Source organism: Raphanus sativus, chromosome 6, assembly GCF_000801105.2.
Source record: "Raphanus sativus cultivar WK10039 chromosome 6, ASM80110v3, whole genome shotgun sequence".
Classification (NCBI taxonomy): domain Eukaryota; kingdom Viridiplantae; phylum Streptophyta; class Magnoliopsida; order Brassicales; family Brassicaceae; genus Raphanus; species Raphanus sativus.
This window is the reverse complement of record NC_079516.1, coordinates 34840127-34858446: the sequence shown is the minus strand read 5'-3', so window position 1 is coordinate 34858446 and position 18320 is coordinate 34840127. Positions and strand designations below refer to the sequence as shown.

Genomic DNA, 18320 nt, shown 5'->3' with positions numbered 1-18320 from the left:
CCTATTTACGTATGAAAAATAATAATAATATTTTAAAGACAAAAAATAATAATAATATTTTGTAAAAGAATAATATAACGCCGAAACTTATTCCAGTACCACTCGCTTGGATCGAAATTCTAAAGTTATATTCCTTTTTCTCTTTACCTAATTTAAAATTCCGAAAAAGAGCAATCGGAATATATCTATCAACATATGCTCCTACATATTATTTCTGACTTTTTGCAATCAGAACTTTGATCTTAACAAAAAGTAATTAAAAGGGTGAAAAAAATAAAAGGCACGGACAAAAAGTAAATTGTAATATCTCGATTTTTGATATATAAAATATTTAAAATATGATTTTGTTATTTATATTATCAAAATACATTTTTTTGATCACTTGTCTAAGAAAAATACTAAAACTAAGTGTGTTTGATTTGGAAGAAAGATCAGTGAGTTATCAGAAATTCAGAATGTTATTTACGATATCGTGCGAATGAGAGAAAAAAAACGAACATAAATCATATGGTGATTACAGGATCAACAATTGTTTTTAATCTAAAAATATTAACTCACAATTCATCGTATGAACTGATATCCATAGACCAAAAAACGGACTTGGAAACACATTATTCAAAAGCGGTCGAGGCATTACTTTGTAAATACCAAAACAAAAATTCGGAGCAGGCCTCGGCTGAAAGATGAAGGAGGTAGAGAACGACCAATGCTATAAGAAAGTTGTACCAAGCCAGAACTTGAAAGATGAATCAACCCTTTAGCCCGGAGAAGTGTCTTGAGAAATCTCGATGTTGGAGCCAAGCCGGACCCTCCCATGCAATGTAGGATTGGAAGCTTTGTCTATGAATGACACTTTTGCAATTTCAGTCGAAATATATATTGATTATTTTGGTACTCATGGAAAACATCAATAACCACGATTCAAATGATCGTAGGAGCTGTTAGATACCATCAGCTATCAACCGGAGGTCAGAGTGGAGATGAAACCTCTCTAACATCAATGAGTATTCAAACATTATTCTTTTCTGGCGCATGTTATCCATGCATTCAACCTCCCAGAACAGTACCCTAAAAACAAGAAAAAACACTAAATAAAAACACATATTTAATGTAAGAACGACAGATGTATCTTTTACATCTACATTAACAGTATCTCAATAAATTTATCTTATAATTAAACAAATAAAAGAAAATAAGAAAGTAAAATGAGCTTAATAACAATAAAAAATAAAAAAAAAACTTTAAACAATATTTTCTTTTTATCAATAGTTTAATTATAACCTAAACTGAACAACATAACTAAACTAAATTTACACTCATAACTAAACTAGATACTGGATGAGTATCTCACCAATAGAAATACTTTAACCTTTTCTCTTCTTCGGATAATCCTATCCTTCTCTTCCTATAAATACCTCTTCACTCTCCTCTTCCTCCACCACCAAATCAACCAGAAACAACCACCGTTAAAAAAAGATCATTTGTCTAAACCTAAATCAAAAAGAAATATGGTCAGTCACCAAATGGAGAAAGCTTTTAACGGTACGTCCGCGCTAGAGACGCAGACGGCTGAGCTTGATCAGCCGGCAGCACTTAGAAAAATCATATCGGTGTCTTCCATAGCCGCCGGTGTACAGTTCGGTTGGGCTTTACAACTATCTCTGTTGACTCCTTACGTGCAGCTACTCGGGATCCAACATAAATGGGCTTCTCTGATATGGCTCTGCGGCCCAATCTCCGGCATGCTTGTTCAACCCATCGTCGGTTACCACAGTGACCGTTGCACCTCAAGATTTGGCCGTCGTCGTCCTTTCATCGTCGCCGGAGCCGGTTTAGTCACCGTCGCCGTTTTCCTCATTGGTTACGCCGCCGACTTAGGTCACAGCATGGGCGATCAGCTTGACAAACCGCCTAGAACGCGAGCCATCGCGATTTTCGCTCTCGGGTTTTGGATACTCGACGTGGCTAACAACACTCTCCAAGGACCATGCCGAGCTTTCTTGGCCGATCTATCCGCGGGTAACGCGAAGAAAACGCGGACCGCAAACGCGTTTTTCTCGTTTTTCATGGCGGTCGGAAACGTTTTGGGTTACGCGGCGGGTTCTTACAGGGATCTCTACAAAGTCGTCCCATTCACGATGACAGAGTCATGCGACCTCTACTGTGCTAACCTCAAAACGTGTTTTTTCCTCTCCATAACGCTTCTTGTCTTAGTCACGTTCGTGTCTCTCTGTTACGTGAAAGAGAAGCCATGGACGCCCGAGCCAACCGACGGGAAAGCCTCCGACGTTCCGTTCTTCGGGGAGATTTTCGGAGCTTTCAAGGAGTTGAAAAGACCGATGTGGATGCTTCTTATAGTCACTGCACTAAACTGGATCGCTTGGTTCCCTTTCCTTCTCTTCGACACTGATTGGATGGGTCGTGAGGTGTATGGAGGAAACTCAGACGCAACCGCAAGTGCAACCGCTAAAAAGCTTTATAATGATGGTGTCAGAGCTGGTGCGTTGGGGCTTATGCTTAATGCGATAGTTCTTGGATTCATGTCTCTTGGTGTTGAATGGGTTGGTCGGAAAATGGGAGGAGCTAAACGGCTTTGGGGAGTTGTTAATTTCATTCTTGCTATTTGCTTGGCCATGACGGTTCTGGTGACCAAACAGGCGGAGAATCACCGGAGAGATCATGGGGGTGCTAAAACAGGACCACCTGGTAACGTCACTGCTGGGGCTTTAACTCTCTTTGCTGTTCTTGGTATTCCTCAAGCGGTGAGTTTCTCTCTGTTTTTTTTTTTTTGGTATTTTACTGAAAGTTGTGTAATTTTGATTAGATTTTCTTTTTCAATTTTAATTAATTGCAGATTACGTTCAGTATTCCTTTTGCACTAGCTTCCATATTTTCTAGCAATTCCGGTGCCGGCCAAGGTAAATTTTCTAATTTGAGTTTTCGATTTAATTTAGTTTAGTTACCCTTTTTGTTTTGGATAATGCAAGTCTACACACTTCTTAAAAAGTTGGGGCTTGGGACCTGAAAAAGCTATACGCATTTAATACCAACAGAATCGTAATTTAAGAACTTTTTGAGATGATTCTATAAGTCACTGATAATGTATTAAATATATTTACAAAAGTTGAATTATACCAATTTCTTGAATTAATAATGATAAACTAAATATTTGTATCTTTATTTCCAACAGGACTTTCTCTAGGTGTTCTAAATCTGGCTATTGTCGTCCCACAGGTAATAAAACCGTTGAGAGAAGTTTTGTTTACTTAATTAGAAAATAAATGTTATGATTCTGATAAATATTTTTGTTTAATTAAAACTTAGATGGTGGTATCTGTGGGAGGTGGACCATTTGATGAAATCTTCGGTGGTGGAAACATTCCGGCGTTTGTGTTAGGAGCAATTGCAGCTGCGGTGAGTGGCATATTGGCTTTAACGGTGCTACCATCGCCGCCACCGGATGCTCCAGCTTTCAAAACTGGAGCTATGGGATTTCATTAGATATTAACAGTGTTTAATTGGCTCTGTTTCTCTCATAAAACATTAGTATTATTGTGCAAATTTCTACATAAAGAGAAGAAAGGAAACTGATCTTCTTGGGAATGGTTTGTATTTTACCTAACCCTTTATGTTCCATTTTCTGTGAGCGAGTTTTAAGTTGGAGTATATTTTACATTTTGTTACCGTCAAGGCTTCATTGTTACTCTTCGTTGTTTGGGACCTTACGGTAATACTACATAATCTACAAAGTATATACTATAGTGACATAAAACAACTCAATAATCATTAATGTGATTACTTATTTCCCAATTTTTTTTAACTAAGCATGATAAGGTTTGAAACATTTACAAAAATAACTTGTTTAGTCTGTTTCCTATATATATCATAATTTTCTTAAGAACATTTTAAAACTATATCGACAAAGTTGGAAGAGTTTCTCAACTATTTGTCGAGGTTCCAAAATGTTTCTGAAGAATTCATAAATCATTTGGTCTTCTAGGATTAATTTCCAAAATTAAAAACAAAAACAACTGAAATCAAAGATATATCATTTAACCAAGTTGTATCGGCCTATTGACAAAAGAATTTTAGCTGGAATTTCCACTCTGAATTCATGTAGCATTGGCCATCTGTAAAAACCGTTTTAAGTGGTAAGAAAAATCAAATTTTATTGACCTCGTTCAATTAATTTTTGGAATTAGAAAACCTTTAGAGTCCCACTATTATCAAAAAAAAGTGTGTTCATTTGTTTAAAAAAGTAAATATTGTATTGTTATTTAGAAACAAACCAGAAAATATATTAATTTACAAAACATCATCATTTTGCTTAGGTGATTTTGTTGTTATTAGTAAGGAGTAAAATACATAGACAATGCACTTTTTACTCAAGAATACCTTACGCCACCTTTACTTATGCATACGTTGAGTTTTGCATAAACCAAGAAACATTACGTTACCTTAGTTGTATCTTCTTTTAGCTGAGACACCTTATTCAGGATTCATAGCTTAGCAATATAAAGCTTATAAGTTAGGAAGAACTAAGCTAATAATGTCCTTGATGAGTGCGGCAATAGAGTGACGCTTCCAACTTTTAGATCCAGGGGAGGAGATTGTCTCCTACATTATAGATCACACACAAGTTTAGAGTCTCCATAAATGGGTAGTACAAAATGTTGAACAATCATAATTAAGAAAGGCAATGGCATCTACTAGAAATAAAGTTTGTGCAGGGGTTTAAGATGAACAGAAAAAGACTCTAAATATTTTTTTTTATTTTTTTTTAAATAAAATATTATTCAACCCTTAGACAGGAAATTCAGGTCCGGTTACAAGATCGATTCGAACAAAAGCTCCCGAGTCAATGTATTACAACCTAGCTTCGCCCACCCACTAGACCCGGCACATTCCGCTAGACCATTTTTAAAATCCTAAGGAATCGATTGCCGTTCTCTACCATCGACGATTAACCATAGGACCGTGAGGTTCTCCTCGTTGCCAAGGATGCCGGGAACTCTCATGTCGTTTCCGGAGTAGCTGGCTCCCGATGAACTCTTCTAACTAATAACCGTCACTGACGATGAAGTGCTAGACGAACGGAAAGATGAAAAAACTCTTACCAAGAGCTGTCCACCACCATTGCCGCCATGAACTGAGCAAGAAAGCGGGTTGATGACATCGCCACACCCTGTTAGGAAGCCTCAAACACCTGCAAGTAAAATCAAGCACACTGCCGCAAAGTATAAAGGACCACAGCGACACCCGGATGTGAGCTTGACAATCTGTTAACTCGAGGCAATCAATGACTCCCGAGAATCGCCTCAACAAATCCGTCTAACGAGAACCGTGAGACCGATTACTTGACTGAGAGAAACCATGCTTCGGAGTCAACGATTCGATAAGAAAGTAGCCACTTTCGACACGAAGAACCAGACAGGCTGCCGAGAGGGAGAGGTCAGAAGAGAAGCGGAGTTGTGAACAACCATCTAGGAGCTATAGACGACTACCTGTCACAGCTACCAACAACAACCGCACACGTCGGGAACAGAGCCTTGATACCATCTCCTCCTGCGTATCTCAACTCTAGGCGTGCTTCCAGTGACCGAAGCCACCAAAATCTCTTGGTAACAAGAGGATGGGAGTGAACCTCGCCGACGCCGGAGAAGACCAGGAACCCCACATCCGCTACCGAAAGTCACCATCTTTCAATATACGACACCGCCGAAGTCTAATTGATGGAGCAAACCGTCAAAGCCCCCTCCACGACGAAGAAAACGGGCGGGATCTAAACTAGATCTAGAAAATTGATCCCACCAAAACCCTAAAATCCGATCACTTTTTCACCAAACCTTGAGACCTCCTCGCCGCAGCACCAGGTGAAGCTTACAGACGCCGGAGAGATGCATTCCTTGCGCACGGAGCACTCATCGGAGAAGCACGCAAACCCAGGACAGCGAGCATATCAGAGGTGAAAGAGAGAGGCGGAGCAGCAGCAAAGGGAAGCCAAGTAGAGGGAGAAAAGAGACCTCCGACGGTCGCACGCGCACATACGTGTCGGAGGCAGAGCAAAATCAGTTTCAGAGTTGCGAGGAGAAGGAGATAGGGGAGAGAGAAAAAGGTTTTTTTGACTCTAAATATTTGATTTGCCTTGTCCTTGTCCTGTATTATAGAAAATGAGCCTCAAAATCTATATTAGTGTAATTGGGTAAAAAAAAATGGACAAAAACAGCACAAATGATTATCTCTACTACCCCATGAATGATGTACTTGGAAGTTGGCTTATCTCGGTCCAAAAATTTAAAAGTACATAATGTGGCAGTTTAGATTTTTAGTAGAACTCATAAATAAATAAATAAATAGAGAGGTTGACCAAAAAAAATAGAGAGAATCCGGAAGGGTAAAACCGGAAACCCGGAGAGCAACGTGGCCGTGGGCCTTATCTTCTTCCTCTTCTTTTATCTTTGAGCTCACTTTCACACACACACTTGTCGATTCTAGAAATTCAGTGCGATTTGTAGACCTTATGATCGAATTGAAGATGCTTCTTCACACTGTATCTTCATCTTCTCCTCCCATTCATTCTCAGATCCTCCCTTCACTCAAGCTCTCGCCCAAAAAGATTTCTTTTCAGGTAAAAACACTCCATCATTGCCTCTCTTCCTCGTCATTCTTAGTTGATAATCTCAGTGATTTTAGGGTTTCAGATACATGGAAGTGTCAACTTGCCTGGAGAATTTGTTGCTAGAGGCTTACCGGTTCTAAACAAAGCTTCCTTGAAGAAGATGCATGTAAAGGGCACTACATTCGTGATGGGCCAAAGCTTGTTGATCATCTCTGCTGCTAACCCACAGTTGGCAGCAGCAGCAGCAGAAACTATTATTAAGCCAGAACCTGTTTACGAAGTTGGAGAGTTGTTTGAACTAAGTATTCAGCTTTCTTACTTGTTGTTACTACTTGGTTTGCTCGGGGTTGGTACTTTCTATGTGATTCGTCAAGTACTTGTCCGCAGAGAGCTTGACCTCTCCGCCAAAGAACTACAGGTATTGTGATCCAAAGTACGAACCTTTGTAGTAGATAACTGTAGAATATAAATATTTTAATCAAATCTGTGTTCCATGCTTTTTATGTCTTGTCTGAACAATCTCAAGGAACAAGTTAGGAGCGGGGATGCAAGTGCAACAGAGCTCTTTGAGCTAGGTGCAGTGATGCTGAGACGGAAGTTTTATCCTGCAGCCAACAAGTTCTTGCTTCAAGCCATCCAGAAATGGGACGGTGATGACCAGGATCTTGCTCAGGTAAATACAAGTTTACACACACTGAATCCAGCAAGAGATAAGAGCCCATTGACAACACTGTTAAGTTAAAACAGGTCTATAACGCTCTTGGAGTGAGTTATGTTCGAGAGGAGAAACTAGAAAAAGGAATCGCTCAGTTCGAAATGGCTGTGAAACTGCAACCTGGTTATGTAACGGCTTGGAACAACCTTGGAGATGCTTATGAGCAGAAAAAAGAGCTTCCTTTGGCGTTGAAAGCGTTTGAAGAGGTCCTGCTGTTTGATCCCAACAATAAGGTGGCTCGGCCTAGACGGGATGCGTTGAAGGATCGTGTTAAGCTCTACAAAGACGTTGTGGCTGTTAAGTCCAAAAAACGGTGACCAGGAAAGCCAAGGCGCGGACTCAAACCAACAATCGTTCTTCTCTCTCCTTCGTTTTTGTTTCTTGTGTAATTTGTAAGGAGATTTTATGTTAATATGAAAATGAAATTTTTAGACATCTGCGTTTTAACTAAACTACAATGTGAAACTGATTTTAAAGATTGAGCGAGGCTCCAGATTCTAAAGTCATCATTCTGTCCGTTGTCGTTTTGCTTTTACTTGCCTCATCCAATCCTTGCATTCCTCTGCGGACCCATTGGGATAAGCTAGCTGCCATGTGAGAAGCTTTTGTTGCTGCAAAACAGACCAAACGTCATCATGTACATGAGAGTGAGAAGTAACGACGGTTCAACAGCAAAAAGAGAATCAATAATCTTTTTTTACCCATTCACGAATGTGGTATCCTCCTTTAAGCTCTGCAATTTCCATGATCTCCCTTCCATTCACCAGAGGCTTTACATCCCAAATGTTATCAAGACCTGTAAGGTTAAAGGCAATAAACACCATTACGTATGTGGAGCCTTTGTAACTACTCGCCTATTTGGAAGTTTCTATCTTTGATGCTACAATTTAGCAATGCATACTAACGCTTACCCAGTTCACAAATGGTTTCCTCGATGGTTAGATAACTTTCTCGCAGCTTGTCCAGTTGGAAATCCAGGTGACCAGTTTCTTGATCTTCCTTCTTGCCGTCAACCGTACTCAACAACAGAGATGTTAAGAGTGTAACACGCCAGAAGTCTTTGATATCTCTAAGAAGAAACCCTGGAATTGTAATAAAACAAACCATTTTAGTTACATATATACGGTCAGATCTAATGCGTTTACTAAATCACAATTTTTATAATACTCGTAGTTTACAGAGAAGATTAACGGAAGTCATAAGCTACCATATCAATTAAATTTGCTACAATACAATACCATAGAGAGGCTATAGAGGAGTGTGTACCTGTGAGTACCCTTATTTTTGAAGTTTCTGGGATCTCTGGATCATCAACGGAGATTGTCTTCCAGTGCTCAAGAATATCATTGGCCCAATCAAGGTTGTCTAGTTGTGTGCAAATTTTCAACTGAAGTGAACGAATCAACGATAGGAATCTGTCGGTGGTACGATGTATATTTATAACCTGAAGAAGATGGATTTCATTATTTATGATAGTCATGAATATGCTAAGCTGTAAAGCAGTCTAACTTACACAAAGCATGGTAAAACAAGACACGCTGCTCTTGAGCACGACACCATTAACAATTTATATGCAAATCATAGGTAAAGGCTTTATTTTATCATGTTTGTTGGTTTTCCCGTTACTACCGAACAACACACGTATCGCCATGTTACTGCAATTAAGACCTAAAATAGTGAACATTAATAATCAGAACTCACCGTTTCAGCATCACTGGTCTTCCGCTTCAAGGAGAACTTGAATACGTGGTTGACAACAGGGATCTGAAAGAAAAAAGCTCAAATTTGTTAGATATGATACTCAAACTCAAGATTTATTTAATCCAGGACAAGAGTTTAAATACGCAAGGAGCTACAGTACCAATTTTCCCTTATTGTCTTTGTAGACGGTTTTCCTAAAGGGGAGAAACAGCGCAGCATACAGTGCAAGTCTTCTTTGTTCACCCTAAAACCAAATAGGACACCAATAAAATCTAATTGAACATAAGAAGAAGGAACAAGAAGCGATTGTGACAGGATAATAACTCACGCTGAACTTTCCTAGCCCAGGTGTGTGAATGAGGCTCCACATAGCTTCCAAGTATGCTTTGCAGAGGCTAAAAAGGTCAGACATGTTAGTGCTTTTGCAAAAATGAAACCCAGTGTCACAGAACCAAATTTGCAAAGTAGAGTAGAAATGAGATAAACCTGCCACAATTCTCTGATGGTGCAGGCTCGGATGAAGAGGGAAAGGAAAATACAACCCCAAACAGTTTCAGATCAGAAAGATAAGTTACTGCTGAAACTGGCCCATTCCCAGATATCATCAAATCAATCTGCACCAATAAATCAAGTTGCGTCACAATAAACCCCTAAAAAGAGAGGTTGACAACGGAAAGCTAATATCTTGCAATCAGGAAGATCAGATACATACTTCATTCCCAATCCGCTCTCTGCTAATTTTTTCACCAAGAGCTACCCTAACTTCCTCGCATGAAGCATCTTGTTTTAGTTCTTCATCCAGCGTAAAACCAAATCTTGCACCTGTACGGCAGTAAACGATAACCACAGAGCTCAAATAAAAGATCCGACATGGGGGCACTGCAACGACATAAAATTGGAAAAAAGATATATAACAAAGGTACCAAAACGAATAGCCCTGAGAACTCGTAAAGGATCATCCAAGAATGTAGCTTTTGCAGGCAATGGTGTAACAATTCGTCCAGACTTGAGGTCATCGATGCCTGTGATTTTATAAGTATTTTATAAACTATTACTCTGAAAATCACAGGAACACAATGCTGGCAAACACTAGGACGCACTAACCTCTTTCTGTAAGATCTTCTATTGAGCCAGTGTTAATGTTGTAGAACAAGCTGTCAAATTAAAGAAACTGTCACAATTACATACAGTGATACTGAGATCATTGTTATTCTGCTTCTTCGTCTTGACAAAGATGAGAGTACCTATTTATGGTTAAGTCTCTCCTGTAAGCATCCTCTTTTGGGGTGCCAAATTTCTGTAACAAAGCAAAGAAATTAAAGATTAAAACTGAGCAAGCACAGACAGTTATAGGTTATTTCGGGAATGGGATGTGCTTATGCATTCAATCAGAAGAAGAGTAGGAGGAGCAGTACCATTGTAGGAATACGACTATTTTCTGTGTACTCTTCAGATCTCAAGTTAACAAAATCTATCCACTGGTTATAAATGCGCATCTTTGCCGTCTCTAAATGTTTGGATTGGTCAGGATTCCTGAGGAAAAAAAAATGCCAACAAGATGGCATCAAGAACTATACTAATAGATTCAGCTAGAGAAAAAGTTTGAAGACCTTTCAATGACAGTGTCGCCTTGAACTTGTTCGCCTCGAGAAGCTAAATAGTCCTTGAGGTTATCAAGAAACTCACTTCCATACATATTGTCGATTGCTATGTCAATATCATCACTATCTCTCCCTAGAAGCTGTAACACACAAAAGATCAACCAATCATGACCTCTCAAAACTATCTTAATACTCCAAAACCTAATTTTAGCGGCGGGAGTATTCCACAGTGTTCGTACCTTATCGCGCACCCATCCACCGGCGACTCGGAGCTGCGTGTCGAGGTTGCAAAACCGGAGAGTACCTAGAAGCCGATCGAAGATTTCGCGTTCTTTCTCGGTGATCTCGATCTTATCCTTCAATTCGACTGAGAGTTTTGATTGCTTCCCCTCCTCCTCCTCCGCCACTCCAACGGTCGTCGTCATCGTCGAGAACCGGTAACAACACAGATTACGAGAAACGACGACGGGAATGTGCAGAAGCGACCGAGAACGAAACGCGACGGTTGGAAAAGGGCGACGAGAAGGAGGGCGAAGAAGAAGGGGTCTCGGAAGATTTATAAGAGTGTTGATTGGGAGAGACATTAATCTCATGGTGTTTTTAGCGGCGCGTTTCCATCTGCGGCGTTTTTACGGGGACTTGGGTGGAGTTTATGGGCCCGCTTGGTATGTCACATCTATTATCAAGCCCAATAAAAGCCTAGTTCCATTACCTTTCAAAATTTGTAAATGTTTGTTTTATACTCCCTCCATTCTTAAATATAAGATGTTTTGGGTAAAATACATTTATTAAGAAGATTACTTTTTATGTAAAAAATATTATTAAAATTATAAATTTTAAACTATTTAACTAACTACAAAATAGAACTATTAAATTTGATTGGTTACACAATTTTTGATAAAATTAAAATTACCTAGAAATATGAGAACATCTTACATAGTGGAACAAAAAAAATATTCTAAACATTTTATATTTAGGAACAGAGAGAGTATAATTTTCAAGCCTGATTAGATTGAAAAATCTCTCCTGGGGTGACTTGATTATGTTGGAGTGATTAAATTTTTGTTATCAATTGCTAATAAGTGGATTAGATTATCTATTTTATATACTGGTTAATGTCTCTTTTAATTCTCTATATGAAATTTTTGTCCCTAATAAATTTAAGGGAATCTAAGGAGAAAACACTAATCTCCTATGAGTGGTGTGAATTGATGCAACAAGCCAACAACCAAAGGAGATAATACATTTTCCATTCAGCATACGAGTATGTATAATCGGTAGTACTGTTGTTATTGGAAACTGTTGTGAATAAAAGTATGTATAATCGGTAGTACTGTTTGTTATTGGAAATTGTTGTGAACAAAAACATTTTTTAATATATATTTATATTATCTTTTTCTTCAGAAGGGGGATCTGGTGAGTTACAAAAGTTCAATCAACCGGACAAAACAGTAGCCCTGGGTTACATGAAAAAAAAAAACAGAACAACAAAAGCAAGATGCTGAAAAGTAGAGATCTAACGTGGATGAAAAAAACACAAGGTAGTTCAGCTACCTGCTGAAACACTGACGGTGTCACCATCCGAACAATCGCAACTAATCTGTATCGGGTGGCCAAGCTAGTATACAGGTTCGTCGACACTCGGCATCAAGATCTAACCGCCGATGGAGCAGTCATGCGGCCACGAACGCCAGACGCCTGGAGATCTGACTACTGAAAACCCTAACCACCACAAATCACCTTGAGTCGCCGCTGTTTCCCAAGTCCAAGGAACTATGCACCGCCTTTCTAGACATCACAGTGGCGGAAGAAGAAGAATAACGTCATAGGAGATACTCTGCCCGAGAAACCGTCATCCCCGAAGCTTCGATCCATCGCCAACGCTTTCCTCCGCTAAACCGGTACAAGAACCCAGATTCCGATGACTGACTTGCGAGAATCGAGTCCGTCTCCTCCTTCTCAAACGGAGCTAAAAAATTCTAGATTCCGATGAGCCACCAGAAAATAGAGACTTTCATGGAGGTCTCCGCAACAAGAAACCTTTCTTATTCGCCATGGAAGAGAAGAGGTGCCATCCAGAGCTTCAGATCTGTAACACCACCGCCAGTTAAGCGTTTAATCCGAAGAGACAAGGGTGGGAGAATTCAGTTCCATCGACATAGATGCCGACCCGGATGAGTCTCCACCCAGCGAGATCCAGATTTGGGAGGAGAGAGATGGGAGACACGCATGGAGATCTGAAGAAAAATAGAACAACAGAATAGTAGCCCTAGGTTACATAGAAAAAGAAAAACAGAACAACAAAAGCAAGATGCAGAAAGGTAGAGATCCAACATGGGTGAAAAGACACAAGTAGTTCAGCTACCATCTCCGCTGGAACACTGACGATGTCACCATCCGAACAATCGCAACTAATCTGTACCGAGTGTCTAAGCCAGTATGCAGGTTCATCGACACTCGGCATCAAGATCTAACCGCCTATGGAGCAGTCCCGCGGCCATGAACGCCAGACGCCTGGAGATCTGACTACTGAAAACCCTAACCACCACAAATTACCTTGAGTCGCCCCCGTTTCCCAAGTCCAAGGAACTATGCACCGCCTTTCTAGACATCACAGTGGCGGAAGAAGAAGAAGAACATCATAGGAGATACTCTACTCGAGAAACCGTCATCCCCGAAGCTTCGATCCATCGCCAACGCTTTCCTCCGCTAAATCGGTACAAGAACCCAGATCCCGATGACTGACTTGCGAGAATCGAGTCCGTCTCCACCGTCCTCAAACGGAGCTCAAAAACTCTAGATTCCGACGAGCCACCAGAAACTATAGACTTTCATGGAGGTCTCCGCAACAAGAAACCTTTCCGATTCGCCATGGAAGAGAGGAGGTGCCATCCAGAGCTTCAGATCTGTAACACCACCGCCATTTAAGCGCTTAATCCGAAGAGACAGGGGTGGGAGAACTCAGTTCCATCGACATAGACGCCGACCCAGATGAGTCTCCACCCAGCGAGATCCAGATCTGGGAGGAGAGAAGTGGGAGACGCGCGTGGAGAATACTCGCCACTCAAAGGAATACTCGGAACAAAAGCAAGTTTAACCTTGAAAAAAGCTAAGAGTGAAAAATGTATCAAGGTAAAAATCCGTTTTAGGGTTTCTTATTATTATGTGAATGAATAATCTTACAACCTTTAGACCCGTATTTATAAGAGCTTTAAAATCTCATTTCCTTTTTCCTATGGAAATACATATTTATTTAGAAAAGTAAATTTTCCTAAACCAAAAGGTGTACCGTACCACTCCCTAGATGTCAACTTTCATAGCGAATTTAATTTCTGTGTCTTATTGGTGCACATATATTTAAGACACTTTCGATACAATAGAAACAATCATGGAAGAGAAAGCTCATAATGTTAATTACTGGAATGAAAAGACACTACAAGAAAACAAATAATTAACGAGGGCCATTTTCCTCGTTAATTCCTCGTAAAAAGATGTTTACGAGGAATTAACGAGGAAAAGCTTTTCGTCGTTTATCGTCCGTCGTAACAAAGGATTCGTCGCCATTTCCTCGTAGTGTAGCGAGTTTTTTATTTCCTCGTAAAGACGAAGTTAATATTTCGTCGTAAGTTCCTCGCCCCATTTCCTCGTAAATCTCTCGCCGAGATTCCTCGTACAAACCACGCGAAACACGCGTCGTTACTTACACGTAAGATCCTTGAAATCATATCCTCGTAAATTCGATGTAATATCCTTGAAAAGATTTCCTCGTAAAATCGATGTAGAATCATTGAAAGGTTTTCCTCGTAAAAACCTCGAAAGCCTTTCCTCGTAAAGACCTCGAAAGCCTTTCCTCGTAAAAACCTCGAAAGCCTTTCCTCGTAAATTTCTCGGAAACCTTTTCGTCGTAAATAACTCGTAGACTTCCATTTTTCGAATTAATAAAATATTATTTGATAAATATAATAATTATTAATTTAACAAAATAAAAGTATTTAAATATTGGATTTATAAATAAATTTTAAATAAAATTCAGAAGCAACAAAATATTTTATATATAATTAAGTTTTGGATTTTATAATACATAAACCGAAAAAAAAACTAAAAAAACTAAGGCTCGTTCATCGCCTCGTAGAATTCCTCGCTCCTCCTCGTAACATCTTCCTCGTTATGTGTGCCCGATGACTCGCCTGGAATGGGATTTTGTTGTTTCATGTTCCTCAACAAAGCTTCCCATTCCGGATTTGTGGACGCTATAACGTCGATGAAGGCTTCGAGTCCACTCACACGGCTTTTGGTCGCGCCCAGCTCGGAACGCAACTGAGTGACTTCTTCGGTCTGTCTCTGAGCATAAGATGATGTCGCTCTCGGGACATCATTGACGGAACCGTTCCCCAACGTACGTCCCTTTTTCTTAGGGACAACCTTAAAAACAAAAAAAATTATATTTGTTAGTTAAATTTAAAAGGTAAATTTAATCAATTAATAATTAAAAAGATATAATGTTAAAAAATTTACCTCCTCGTAAATCTTATCCACTTCAGTTGTGGATAAGGTAAGTGGTAATCCGTCGCCGGACTGCTGGGTCAGCTGAGTCTGGCGCTCCTCAACCCGAACAATTACGTTGTTGTAGATTTGCTCGGACTTGCCATCTAAAAACTGGCCTGCCTTGTTCTTGTGGGTCCGCTCGTAAAGTTCCAGAAGAGTCGGGAGACGTCCCAACTCTTTGGCCTAAAAACATTTAAGAAAATTGTTAGAAATATATTTAATTATATTAAAAATAATAATTAAAAAATTAAATATTTAATTACGTAAGCTTACGAGGTCGTTACGACGATTTGCGCTTATGTGGAATTAACGAGGCCCGTGTATTTCTTTTTTTCTACTTTCCTCGTTATTTCGTCGTAAATACGAGGAATAACGAGGTTTTCTTTCTAAACCTCTAAAATCAAAAACCCCAAACCACAAACACCATCTTTCCTATCTTCTACTCTTCATATTCCAATCCCAAACCTCAATCTTTTATTTTTCATTCAAAACCTCAAACCTCAATATTCTTAACATTTCAACCTCAAATTTATAATCACAATTCTTTAACTTCTAATATCAATCTCTTCTTCCTAATTTAAACTTATACAAAATCAAATTATTTATTTAAATATAATCATTTGAAGATTTAAAAATATAATCATTTGAAGATTTGAAAATATAATCATTTGAAGATTTGAAAATATAATCATTTGAAGATTTGAAAATATAATCTTTTGAAGATTTAAAAATATAATCTTTTGAAGATTAAAAATATAATCTTTTGAAAATTATAAAATTATTAATGGGGTTTGGAGTTTGGGATTTAGACAAAATAGATAAGAAAGATGGGGTTTGGGGTTTAGGGTTTAGGGGTTTAGACAACATATCTCGTTAAAACCTCGTAAGCCCACGAGGAAATAACGAGGAACTAAAAAAAAGAAAGCCTCGTTAATTCCACGTAAGCTTACGAGGTCGTACGACGATTTGCGCTTACGTGGAATTAACGAGGCCCGTGTATTTCTTTTTTTCTACTTTCCTCGTTATTTCGTCGTAAATTACGAGGAATTAACGAGGTTTCTTTCTAAACCTCTAAAATCAAAAACCCCAAACCACAAACACCATCTTTCCTATCTTCTACTCTTCATATTCCAATCCCAAACCTCAATCTTTTATTTTTCATTCAAAACCTCAAACTCAATATTTTTTTCTTTATAATCGAATCACATGCATTAAGTCTGAAAATCAATCATATTAAAACACAAATACATCAATCAGATACATTTTCGTCATCACTAGAAACATCATCATTTTCATTAAACTCGTCTTCAACAGCTTCGTCTGTGCCATCGTCGGTAAGATCTTCATACTCATGATTATGCGGATCAATGAGAAGAATGTCATCAATTTGTTGTTCAGGTTCCTCGACTTCATTTATCTGTTCTTCTTGCAATGGTGGTTCTTCTCCACTTATGATTCGTCTTCGAGGTGTAACTTTGATCACGGATAACCAATTTATTCCCGATTCTCTCATCCGAGGGTATGGAAGGTAGCTAACTTGATCTGCTTGTGAAGCTAAGATGAAAGGCTCGAATTTGTTGTACCTGAAAATAAAGAAAACATAGAAGTAAGCTTATTCTGCTCATGTATGCCAAATAAAGAATTTGTTGTACCTCGTCCACCATTGACATCAACTACACCGAATTTGTTAAACCGAACACCTCTGTTGACGACGGGGTCGATCCACTCACATTTGAAGAGGACGCATTTCAGCTTCAATATCCCTGGAAATTCCACTTCGATAATCTCTGTCAAGATACCGTAGAAATCGGTTTCCCCTTTCACACATATTCCATAGTTACTGGTCGCCCGCTGTCTACCATACTCATATGTGTGAAAAGTATAGCCTCGTGTGAAATACATCTGTGAAGTGGTGACCTTTACATGTGGAGATTGAATTACTTCATGTAACCACTTAGGATAATCTGCATCGTCGTCAAAATCAACCTGCAAAAACAAAGTGAACGTTAAAATACAAATCATTTATGAATAAAGAGTTTGAGTTAATACCTGACTCTTCAACCACTTTATAAAGTGTTGATCTTTCCTTTTGTCTACGTCAGTTGTGGATATACCAGGGAATGTTTCTTCGACTTGTGAAACAAATAGGCTGTAAAATCACATTTTATATTAATTAATATTTGGCAATTATATATATGTGTTAATTTATATATACGTGTCCATTTATGTTACCTTTCAAAATAACGAATCAATGGATCCTCAGAATTAAGTAGAATATAGGTGTGTGCACTATGAGCGTCTTCTTCACTCGACCACCAAACCTCTTTTGATTTTCCACCCAGTCGCCCAATCTGGCTAAAGATGTCTGGAACACCAGCAACTGCGTATGTTGGCGCGACACCACCATCATCATATCTCCTTGGAGCTCTTTTCCGAGTACGTACTTTTGACGCAAAGTAGTACGATGTGAAGTGAGAAGTTTCTTCCGTCAAATTTCCAGCAATTATAGAACCTTCAACCTTTGCAAGGTTCTTTGATTTTCCCTTCAAATATTTCATGGCTCGCTCATACTGATACATCCATCCGTAATGTACAGGTCCACGAAGCAATGTCTCATATGGAAGGTGGACAGCTAGATTCTCCATTACGTCAAAAAACCCAGGAGGAAATATCTTCTCCAAGTTGCACAATAAGATGGGAATGTTCTCTTGAAGCTGTTCCACGACTTCTACTTTAAGGGTGCGGGTGCTCAGATCCCTGAAAAATGCTCCAATGCCTTGTATATTCCAAAAACAATTATACACATATTAGTCATATATATTTCAAACTAAATCATTATATATAAAATAACTGCAATAATAAATATAGTACCTGCAAGTGCTTCATGTACGTTTGTAGGAAGTAGCTCCGCAAAAGCAAAGGGAAGTAGTCGTTCATGACTCTTCATCCCGGAGAACTTTTGACCCTTTTCAACGCATCTAGACAGATTTGAAACATACCCATCAGGGAATTTCACTTCTGATGCTACCCAGTTGAACAACACCGACTTTTTTTCTGAAGACAATCTGAATATCGGAACAGGAACTTGCCCATTGCTGTTTATATGTAACTCGCTTCTTGAGCAAATATCCGGCAAGTC

The 18320-nt window shown here is 39.1% G+C and overlaps 3 protein-coding genes and 1 long non-coding RNA gene across 5 annotated transcripts; 2 read left to right on the top strand and 2 right to left on the bottom strand.

The window, feature by feature from the left end:
• Positions 1-1425: 1425 nt before the first annotated feature.
• On the top strand, positions 1426-3697 carry LOC108813603 (sucrose transport protein SUC2). The gene is made up of 4 exons (XM_018586202.2): positions 1426-2762; positions 2855-2918; positions 3191-3234; positions 3325-3697. Exons 1-4 carry the CDS (start codon positions 1509-1511, stop codon positions 3499-3501), a joined length of 1539 nt encoding a protein of 512 aa, XP_018441704.1. The 5' UTR covers positions 1426-1508; the 3' UTR covers positions 3502-3697.
• Positions 3698-4265: 568 nt separating this feature from the next.
• On the bottom strand, positions 4266-6318 carry LOC130497037 (uncharacterized). Its single transcript, XR_008936074.1, has 2 exons — positions 5118-6318; positions 4266-4617 (listed from the first exon to the last, which is right to left on the bottom strand). It is a non-coding gene; the product is annotated as an uncharacterized LOC130497037 (long non-coding RNA).
• Positions 6319-6453: 135 nt separating this feature from the next.
• On the top strand, positions 6454-7769 carry LOC108813257 (tetratricopeptide repeat domain-containing protein PYG7, chloroplastic). 2 transcript variants are annotated; one of them, XM_018585763.2, is made up of 4 exons: positions 6454-6628; positions 6702-7037; positions 7146-7292; positions 7367-7769. In XM_018585763.2, the coding sequence occupies exons 1-4, from the start codon at positions 6521-6523 to the stop codon at positions 7649-7651; spliced, it is 876 nt and encodes a 291-aa protein (XP_018441265.1). In that variant the 5' UTR covers positions 6454-6520; the 3' UTR covers positions 7652-7769. The 2 variants fall into 2 exon arrangements, with proteins under 2 accessions (XP_018441265.1, XP_056845857.1); XM_056989877.1 differs by having other exon boundaries at positions 6497-6628; positions 6694-7037.
• LOC108813256 (CCA tRNA nucleotidyltransferase, mitochondrial) lies at positions 7724-11244 on the bottom strand. Its single transcript, XM_018585762.2, has 15 exons — positions 10876-11244; positions 10646-10776; positions 10451-10568; positions 10280-10332; positions 10140-10189; positions 9959-10057; positions 9748-9857; positions 9522-9649; positions 9364-9430; positions 9196-9279; positions 9036-9098; positions 8601-8778; positions 8246-8416; positions 8036-8130; positions 7724-7945 (listed from the first exon to the last, which is right to left on the bottom strand). Exons 1-15 carry the CDS (start codon positions 11227-11229, stop codon positions 7841-7843), a joined length of 1806 nt encoding a protein of 601 aa, XP_018441264.1. The 5' UTR covers positions 11230-11244; the 3' UTR covers positions 7724-7840.
• Between the last annotated feature and the right edge of the window lie 7076 nt (positions 11245-18320).